General features: G+C 42.1%; 1 protein-coding gene across 1 annotated transcript; it reads left to right on the top strand.

The window, feature by feature from the left end:
- The first annotated feature begins 1778 nt into the window (after positions 1–1778).
- LOC124113789 (centromere protein Q-like) lies at positions 1779–10956 on the top strand. The gene is made up of 7 exons (XM_046474306.2): positions 1779–2261; positions 3079–3193; positions 4020–4091; positions 4510–4585; positions 9346–9413; positions 9866–9929; positions 10750–10956. Exons 1-7 carry the CDS (start codon positions 2057–2059, stop codon positions 10783–10785), a joined length of 636 nt encoding a protein of 211 aa, XP_046330262.2. The 5' UTR covers positions 1779–2056; the 3' UTR covers positions 10786–10956.

The following is a 10956-nucleotide window of genomic DNA, read 5'->3' as shown; positions in this document are numbered from 1 at the left end:
GTTGGTCTCTATAGTGATGTAGCTTCAGTTGTGACGCATCACTTCCTACTGTTATGAGCTGATTTGTTTTATGATTAATATCCAGTTGAGACGCATCACATAGACAAAGCAGATTATTTTCAGAGACTTAATCATTTTATTTTTTTTCAATATTATGGTTTAAATTCGGCGCTTCTAAAACTCCAAATAATTTCTATAGTCAGTGACTTTTACTGAATGTAAACATATTGTAGGTATTACCTAGACGACCAAGGTGCCTGGACATGGGTGACACATTGCAACTGTCCGTGGTCACGTGGGCTCCATTCTAAGAAAGCCATGCTATGCTGGACTTTCCCTGTGAAGAATGTGGTCAGTAAATATAGGGATGCATTTTGCTGGTCCGAATGTTCCGAGTAGTGGAGAAAGGCTTAGTGGTTAAAGCATTGGCTCGTCACACCTAGGGCCGGTTCGATTCCCCGCACGTGTACAATGTGTAAACCCATTTCTGGTGTTCCCCATCGTAATAATTCAGGATTATTACTAAAGGCGGCGTAAAACCGAGGCAAGAGTGTCCTCTAGCCTATATCAAAGCCATAGGTAGGCTTTGATGTAAGCTGGTGGACACGCTTGCCTTGGGAAGATGCGCAAAACCATACCCACTCACTCACAGATTTAACCATAGGAATACGTAGCTCTACAAAAAAACAACAGCTAAACATATTCGTTGGATATATGGTTGTCTGTCACACAGACCCTGAAACAAATATTTCCAATAAAGCCCGTGCAAATCCATAATAGTTGACAAGTCTAGATCACTGCGGTTTCAGGAAAAACAGTATCTCGGCTACTTTTTATTATATTGTATTGATATGGTATAACGTTTTTTGCTGAAAGCAGATGTCAATGGAGATAAATGGGTCAATATTTGTTCTACAGAGCTACGTATTCCTGTGATTTAACTACAATAAGTCAACTCACTCTTTCACTCAGAGCATTCCGAAAGAAAGCTTAATCATCTACATGGCGATGCACCCACCGCCCATTTTCATGCTCAGCCACGATCCAGAGCTGTTATAAAGACACTTTTAAACTCTAACGTTTCCCAATAATTGTTACTCTACAAGGGCCCAAGTCGTGTACGGTTCTGTACTGAATTAGATCTATAGTGCTGTGAAGTCTCTAGCTACATCAAATGTAGTCCTGTGCCATGACTGTGGAATTTTTATACTGAAGTTTAGTTCATGCGAGCAAACTGGACACGCATTATTTCGCATTTAATTCACACTCGCGTTAATTTCAAGTGTATACATATATGTATATTTCTTATAGCCTAGGCAAGTCTAGATCAAACTATACCAAATTAATCTAGTTACCTTGATTCCACATATGAAAATAGCATACGAGGGAAAGGTTCTTTTGAAAAAAAATATTTTAAAGACTTGTTTTCAAAGATTAAATTTTAATCTACGTCAAATGATTTGGTATTGAATATGCAACAACATTTTATGCTGATAGAACATTTAATAATAAATGTCCATAATATATTTATGATCTTATAAATAACTTGCTCTTTAAGATTTCCCTAATGACCTAGTCTGTAATGCATATTGATCGCTTTACTAGTCGGGATATTGTAACATGAGGACAAGATGGTTTTGAGAGAATTCTACCGCATTCACGCACTACCCTCGTTCATGTTCAAACTTCTTTTTTAGCGGTAATCAAGGGCGGGTAACTCTGATAACAAATAAAAGCGCTAAGCTTGTGTCGCGAACCCACTCTCCTACCCAGAGTTCCATGCGGCCGGCAGCCAGCTAGCATAGTACTATATATTCAATACCAAATCATTTGACGTAGATTAAAATTTAATCTTTGAAAACAAGTCGCAGTGGTGAAATTAACGCGAGTGTGAATTTGAGTGTTATGCTGAGTCACCACTGCGACGGAGTGTGTCGCGAACCAACACTCGAACCAGTTTAGATATCATAGTTCAGAGCTCCTCGAACGGCTATCACTGTGGGGAGCTTAGTGGCGGTCGATCCAAATCGGTCTGAAATATTGAACCAAAACAATAATGGCTAGGTTAAAAGTGACCCCACGTAAGAAAAAACCTGTCGTTACCAAGAAAACCAGCTCTGAAAGCGAAGCTCAAAGCGGACCTTCCAGAAAAAGCATCCAAGGACGGCGACAGTCGACACTTCCACTCGCCGGCCGCCGACAAAGTTTACAGAAAGGTTTGGGCGAAATGACTGCCACAAGCACGGATACTAATGAAAGAGGTTTGAGAATAATGAGATGCATATTTACAGCCTCACGTTTGTCTTATAATGACGTGTTTATGTTGTGTCATGTGTGATCGTTTATGTAGAGTGTCAAATAATACTAGTAAAGTGTGCAATAAATGTGGAAGGTTGCATTGCTCATAGTATCAGTCACTGGATATGTACAGGCTGCTATCATATAAGTTATAATATTTCTGAGTGCGGTGTGAAACAACAACTCTAAATATAGTATTAAGTAGGGCTTGGATGTGTAACTCAGGTACACGGGTCGGGTGGGTACTGAGGAGGACCTGGGTACCCACAGGACTACCCGGACCCGTGGTTAGTCACTTGATATATTGTTTAAAGACAAAAATTATCTAGAACTCTATGTGGTTATGTTCGCATTTCTTTCTGACCCATTCCTTCTGAATTTTGTATGTTTACATAAAGATAAAACTTTAGTAAACTTCAGTCAGTGTATGCATAACCTGATTGTCTTATACCCGAATGAAAATAATTTTTGCCAGGGCTACAGTCAAACTTTTCCCAATCGGAGAGTTTGTACCTATCTCTTGAGACCTACAGTTGGTACCCGGGTAGGTTCGGGTAATAGGGGGTTGGGTACCCAGGTAGTAAATTTGGACTCGTCCCAGCCCAAGGATTAAGTGTCCATGGTTTCGGTGAACAACATCAGTGTCTGTCTGGCTAAGACGGTGCAGTTTGTTGATGTTATTATTGCACAATTAAGCCAGGAGTGTGAAGATAAATCTGATAGGAAGAAAGTTGTTTTATTTTAAAACCATTTGGCTGAACTCACCGACTTACTTTTCAGAGAGCCGTTCAGTGCCAGTGAGGCTGAGAGTGGCGCCGAAATCACTGAAGGCCTGGAAGCCCCTGAGGACTTCCACGAAGAAATATGCCCTGCAACTGTATGACACTGTTGTTGAGTAAGTGACTTCCACATTATACAAGAATATACAATGGGTTATAGTTGAAACACGACTCTGAGGTTTTGCTTGAAAATGTAACACCACAGGCTTTTCCCTTGCTCGAGGTTTACATTTGCAACCAAAACTTAGGAGTGCTGAGACTAACTAATGAGCTGTCTAAATGACAGAAATACCAGAAAGAAAAGAAAACATTGGGATACCGTTATACACATGTTATGGTGAAATAATACTGTTGTCATGGGATGAAACAAATTTAATGACAGCGGAGGAAAGAAAGACCATTGCAGCATGCAGACATGAGTCGGTGACATGTAAGATTGAAGACCCTTTCATCACCTGCCTGGGGGCACAGGTGGCCCAGTCGTCTAATGCGCAACGATTCGCTGTGCAGAGTTGCGTCCCTTGGGCACGCCAGAAACCTATGGTTGTGGTTCGCCACGATTATGTTTCTAGGTTTCACCAAATTGGTAAACCTCGTCCTCCCACATTAAGCTGACACAACGTGATATAACTGGAATACTGTTAAAAGCAGCGTTAAGCCGTATTCTCTCACTCACTCACTCTTTAGTCTTTCATACTCCAAATCTGTTTCACATCTAATATATCTATCAGAGTACGGGCGGTCAGGTGGTTAAAGCGTTCGCTCGTCACGTCAAAGACCCGAGTTCGATTCCCGACATGGGTACAATGTGTGAAGCCCATTTCTGGTGTCCCCCGCTGTGATATTGCTCAAATATTGCTACAAGCGGCGTAAAACCATACTCACTCACTCTATCAGAGTACAATGTTGCATACAAATACCTTTATTAATTTTGTTTTTCAGAATGTTGCTATCAAGAACAAGTGACAATGTTTTAGGAGATGTGCAAAGACATCTGTCTCATGGCCGCAGAAAGTAAGACTCAGTAGTGAAATTAATTCACTCAGATATTTTACTCGATATCCCGCTGCATCATAAACTGGCAAACCATCCCTAGAAGTTAAAACCCAGGAAGATCTGGGATAGAATACGTCTTCAGAAACCCATGCTTGCCGTAAAAGGCGTCTATGCATGTTGTAAGAGGCTACTGATGGGATTGTGTGGTCAGGCTTGCTGACTTGGTTGAGGCATGTCATCAAATCCCAATAATGGATTGATGCTCATGATATCAATCACTGGACTGTCTGGTCCCGACTTGATTATTTACAGACCGCCGTCATATGGGTGGAATATTGCTGAGTGCGGCGTTAAACAACCAACCAACCAATCTATCATGTCTGTCGGCTGGTTGATGAATCTGATGTTTATGATATCATTTCTATGTTTGTGACAGGTTTGCGGACAAGCTGGAGAAGTCGACCGGTCCAGTGAACAACATCACAAACTACAATAATCTTCATAAAGTCCTTGTAAGCAAATCAATACAATAACCTCGATTTACTTTACAATGAAACCCCATTCGTCCTGAACGTTTGTTTGGAAACCTATTTTCTTTCTGGACATTCTTTGTTGCAGCATCTAGGAAGATAGCACTGTGTACTTCATTATATCTGGAAGTTTGGTTAATTCAGACTATTTGATGAAGAATGGTACCATCCTAATTAATTTATTATTAACTGTCCATGCTAGGGGTGTAACGGTTAGACAAAGTGGCGAATAGGGTATAATGGTTACAATTAATTATTTATGAATATATGCAACGCCAATGAAAAAACTATATTTTTAAACTTATCCTATATTGCACTATGCATTTCTGCCTTCTTCTTTCAATCCTTTGTAGAAACATGCTAAAACAATAATTTCCAGCTTCTAAAAACATTTTGCCCGAACACATCACCATAGTTACCACCCAAACAAATGGGATATGCACTGTAATCCTGTGTGTTGTGACCTTTCACGATATGCCAGCTGTCCCCTCACATGTTGCGGTCATCAAGCAACCTCCCACGTCTACTATGACTTCATTATCAGTAGAAGATGACAGTGTTTCTGACAGTTTCTTACATGAAGATGTTCCCGGCAGAACAAAACCGTTGCCTGTCCCCCTAGGATGGTTGAGCCTGCAGACAAGGACATCTGCACGATCATGACTAAGGACATCATACCGACAACGCTTATGACTATCCCTACTGTCAACCCTCCCAGCGCTCCCTGACCATCAGCCATGTGTCACCTTTCATGCCCCGCTCCTCCACGGAAACAGACTGCGCTGTCACAGACCACAGTTGCTCCCAAGTTAATGCCTGCAATTCTGGCTTCACTAGGGATCGATAATTAACATTTGACCTCTCCTTCACCTATGAACAGGTAGAACCGAGAATTTCATACCTGGCTGTATTCCATTAGGCAGAGATCCTCCGTGCAGTGCAACACATGATCAAGTTGGACAATCTGTCAGTCATCTTTGACATCAACAAAATGGGCTCCACCAAGTCCGGGGATCCCTCCTGTCTTTGGCTTTGGAATTCTTCCATCTGGTCTACTCCCTGAGCATCCAAGCGATGCACATTCCTGGGATCCACAATGTCATAGTCGACTCCCTATTCAGACCAGAACAACCATCGCCGACAGAATGGAGTCTCCATCCGATGATTTTTTGGTGGATTTGCCACCTCTACCCGAGCCCGGACTTCAACCTCTTCGCAACCAGGTTCAGCGCTCAGCTCTCAAGGTTTGTCTCTCAAATCCAGATCCTCAGGCATGGGACCTTGAACCTCAACGCCTGCACCTTTTCCCTGACAATACTTCTCACTCAGGTTCTTCAAAAGGTGGTGGGGCGGTCGGGTAGCCTGGTGGTTAAAGTGTTCGCTCGTCATGCCGAAGACCCGTGTTCGATTCCTGACATGGGTACAATGTGTGAAGCCCATTGCCCATTTCTGGTGTCCCCTGCCGTGATATTGCTGGAATATTGCTAAAAGTGACATAAAACCATACTCACTCACTCAAAAGTTGGTGACCACCAACCACCTTTGACTGCTTTTGGTCATGCCCTATTGGCCAGTTCGAAGTTGGTTCACAGTGCTGGTGAACATCGCAGGGCACTGAAGGACGATTTTCTACTCCAGCCTCACTCTCACCTACTGCACACGTCGCCCTAAACACTGAATCTCTGTGTATGGCTCATCTCCAGAAGTCACTTGTCGCCAAAGGGTATTTGAACAGAGTAGCCAAGACCATCACTGAGGCTCACAGCAACTCCACCAAGGCCTTACATGACCATTCGGAACTTCCTGTGACATCACCACATCGATCACTGCTGCTCCTCAACAGGTCGCCAAGTATCTACAGCATCTGAGATTGACTCGGAAACTTAACGGCTCCGCTCTGCCTACATATCTCTCTGAGCTCAACTATGTCATTGCCACTACAACCGGAGCGAAGATCTCTACGGTTGCTGAGCTACAGTCCCTCATTCGGTCATATCTTGTCGGCTGATAAGTCATCTTGATTCCGTCCTCCTACTTGGGATCTTAATGTCATCCTCCGACTTCTGCAGATTATGAACTGCTAGCAAAGAAGGATTTTGAGTTAGTCACCGTAGAGATGTTTTTTCTCCGAGCCCTTGCAACTGCTGCTAGAGTGAGTGAAATCAGTGCTCTTGAGAGTTTTAGAGACTACATAATGGGAAGGTCTGTGTGGAGCAACGATGTGATTTCATTATGAAGAATCAACTTCTGGGTCAACCAGACCGGCTGTCTACCATCCCATCATTGAATTATCTTGAACCCAGACGACCATGAAGACATCTCCTTATGTCCAGTAAGGGCCCTCCTCATCTACATCAAGGCTGTGACACTGCTCATACGCTCCCGAAAGAGACTCTCGATCCCACTTTCCACGGCTGCCACCATGGAAGTCCTCCTCACTGCAGCCTCCTTCATGCCTACGCTTTTGGTGGATTCCCTCCTCCTCTGACATCCACTCCACATTGGACAAGAGCCATTGCCTCTACCATGGCCTTGCATAGCTACTGCACCATGTCCGCCAACATGGAGGGTTGTTTTAGGAAGTCCAATGCTGTCTTTCTCTTCCCACTATCACTATCTCAGTCACCGACGTTCAGGTCCTGCTCCAATTTGGTCTGGGGTGGCCCAGTCGTCTAAGGCACCACGATTCACTGTGCAGAGTTGCACCCCTTGGGCACGCCAACAACCTATGATTGTGGGTTCGAATCCCGGTTCGCCCCCATTATGTTTCTAGGTTTGTCAGCACCATACTCGTGCTCGTGGGTTTCACCGAAGTGGTAAACGTCTGAGACCTGCATCACTTTAGGCTTTCCTCCCACATTTAGCTGAAATGCCGAGATATAATGGGAATACTGTTACAAGCGGTGTTAAACCCAACTCTTTCACTCACTCATTCACTCCAATTTGGTCCCTTGGCACTGGCGCAACAGTTGACAACTGCCCACCAGCACAGATAGATGATACCATGTACCAGCTCCTGCAACACAGTACTCCGTATCCAGTACATACTGAATAAATATTTGATCTCCCTCCTTTGTTTATTGTCATTGTTATTCAGGTTCCCAGATGGAGTGCCCAGTGGAGGGTAAAGGGACTCATTTGTGGAGATTATTTAGCACGAGCTTCCTCGTGTCTGTTGCATGGTTGCAGGCTATGGTATATCTGTGCCCCACCGTCCAACTATGGGATAAATGCATTGTGTGAGATTGTATAAGTTTAAAAATTTGAAAATTGATAAAATGAAAGTACCTGTATAAAAATATACAATTTTTTTATAAAATTTTCAATTATGGCCATGATTTGGTTATTTCTGTTAAAATTATAATGAAATTTTTGTACATGTGTAGTACTGAGATTCAAGACTTTTTTTTCTTGATATTGTAAAGTGTGGCCTTTGTATTTTGGCCATACTCCCAAATTCTCTTAAGATACATTTCTTTGAACTCTAAGCGACCCCCTCCGTGGTCTAGTGGTAGAGCGTCCGCCCGTAGAGCAGAAGGTCCGGGGTTCGATCCCCGGCCGCGTGATACCAAAAGACGTTAAAAGATGGTACTTGTTGTTACCCTGTCTGGCGTTCGGCATTAAGGGGCTAAAACAAGGACTGGTCGGCTCGGAGTCAGTATACTCTGTCTGAGTGGGGTATTCATGTTAAACTGCAGCATGGTATCTAAATGAACTAGCCATGCACGCACGCACGAATCCTCTCTCAGAAATGAGCTTGCACTATAAATCGGCATCAGTCCAGGCTAGTACAAGCAGTCACACAAACACACATACGTACATGCACTTCGCTATATAAGTGCAATAATCTTGGATGTGACGTTAAACCACATTTTACTCACCACCTCTGTTAAAATTATAATGAAATTTGGTACATGTGTAGTTAGTACTGAGACTCAACACTTTTTTTTCTTGATATTGTAAACTGTGGCCTTTGTATTTTGACCATACTACCAAACTCTCTTAAGATACATTTCCTCAAACTCTAAGCGGCCGCCTCCGTGGTCTAGTGGTAGAGCGGAAGGTCCGGGGTTCGATCCCCGGCCGTGCGATACTAAAAGACGTTAAAAGATGGTACTTGTTGTTACCCTGTCTGGCGCTCGTCATTAAGGGGTTAAAACAAGGACTGGTCGGCTCGGAGTCAGTATACTCTGTCTGAGTGGGGTATTCATGTTAAACTGCAGCATGGTATCTAAATGAACTAGCCATGCACGCACGCACGAATCCTCTCTCAGAAATCAGAAATCCTCAGGACCAATGAAGCTGAAACTTCAAACATTTTGTCCAAACCAATGATAAAACTTGAATTTGGTGAAGTGATAGACGCCAATTTTCAAATATGGCCATCATATAAAAATATATATGAAATGTAATACATGTATATGTAATGGAATTTGATATTTGTTAGTTTGTTGTGGGATGCTTCTATTTCTTTTTGCAATGTTATTTTTTTTGCCATGTTCTTAATTTCTCGCAAAATGCATAATTATATTCCGACTGTGAATGTAGGTCCCACCGTGTGAACTTAGATCTGACCATTTGACCTTAGATCCTACCATGTCAACGTAGATCCGATCATGTAAATGTGGACCCGACTGTTTGAACCTTCTGACAGTCTATTTTGGAGAATTTGATGAATTTGACTCATTCATTTGAGCCAATAACTGGCCATGTGTTTACAGTTTTTGTTTTTACAATTTTAGAACTCCCAAGAAGAGGCAGATGTGAAGATGGAGGAGACGCTGCAGAAGCAGATCGAGGAGGAGGAGAGGTAGGAAAAACTCAGTAGTGCCCTTCTCATTATTCAGCATCACCACAGGAATCTGATTTTAATAATGAAATCACTCGCTTTTTAACTATTAAGCACCTGTATTGAAACAGAAAAGGGAGGCTCCAGATTCAATTATTTACAGACCGATTTTATATAGCTGGAAAATTGTGAGTACCGCATTAAACAACAAACAAACAGCATGATAACACTTTTGCACTAACCAGAGAATACACATAAAGCCAATGAAATATACTACTCAAGACAAGTGAAAGCACACCCAAATTTTTCATATGACTATAGTTAATCTGTCACCCTCCAATTGGGGGTGTTCTGTAACTTGTTTGGAGTAGTATATTTCATTGATTTTATGTATTTAATCTCCGGGCAATCAAGTCTGTAAAGCAAAGTTTAGAAAAGTGTGGTCTCAGTATTGTACATTGAACTGTTGACAGGAAATGCAGGGACATCGAGGAGGAGATGGAGACGTGCAAGCTTTACGCTGGGGGAGCATCACAGGTGGGAGGTCAACATGTTCTCAAAGGCAGCCGTAGAAACATAACAGTTTCAGTCCACTAGTCCATATAAATGATAACACAAAGCAAAACCCTTAAAAAGGACAAATTTCTACTGGTTCTTATGATACCCTAACTATTGGGCAGTTTGGCATGGACTTTAGAACCAGTGCCACTTTCTAACGCTGCTTTGGACTATCTATTCCATTACTTACAGTCTTATCGGTAATTTATTTTACGTCGTGAAAATCAATCTTGCTTGAAAATTTGTGATGTTCATTCTACTTTTTAGATTCTACTTTTCAAACTTTATTGCTCATATATACACTGTAAACAGAATTTATGTACTTATCTACTGTGACAAACTCTTTTGTAAATAAGTACTGATACTTTCCAAAGCTTCATTGTTTATTTATGCACTGTAAACAATTTCATATAAAGTAATCGGTTGGGACAAACCCCTGTGGACAAGAAATGATCTTTTTAGTATGATCTGCTCTATTTTTTTACCATTGTTAGTTTTATATACTCTGTTATCATCTGGCGCTCAATCGTTACTATGGATACCGATTAATGATTAATGTATAATGGGCCGGTGGCCCCCTTACGAAATAAAGTCATTCATTCATTCTACATGAATCTTGCGTAACCCAACTCGTCCTCTCTCTATCCTTGATCAAGCTATCATTATCAAGCACTGGTCCCAAGACATGATTACTTACAGCCTGCCCTGACAGCTTTAGCATTGCTGTGTTGGCATTGAAGTTGATTCCTTCACTCGCTCCCCAATGTGACAATCCATGCATGTGAACTTTCTTTTTCAGCTCCATCCCCTCCTGCAGAGCCGAAGTAAGGACTGAAGGAAGACTACAGCACTTGTCTCTCTGACAGACAAGACTTGCGCTCCATCACTAGTCACTGACCTCTTCTGGCCAGAATGTCTTGATGTTTTGAGCTAATATTGGGGTCTTAGAAACAAGCCTAAGCAAGTTCTTTCCCATAGGGGAATTAAAATAAATATGTTAATATCC

This window comes from Haliotis rufescens, unplaced genomic scaffold (assembly GCF_023055435.1).
Source record: "Haliotis rufescens isolate VD_foot unplaced genomic scaffold, xgHalRufe1.0.p SCAF_38, whole genome shotgun sequence".
Classification (NCBI taxonomy): domain Eukaryota; kingdom Metazoa; phylum Mollusca; class Gastropoda; order Lepetellida; family Haliotidae; genus Haliotis; species Haliotis rufescens.
The sequence above is the reverse complement of the archived record's forward strand: the minus strand, read 5'-3'. Positions and strand labels throughout refer to the sequence as shown.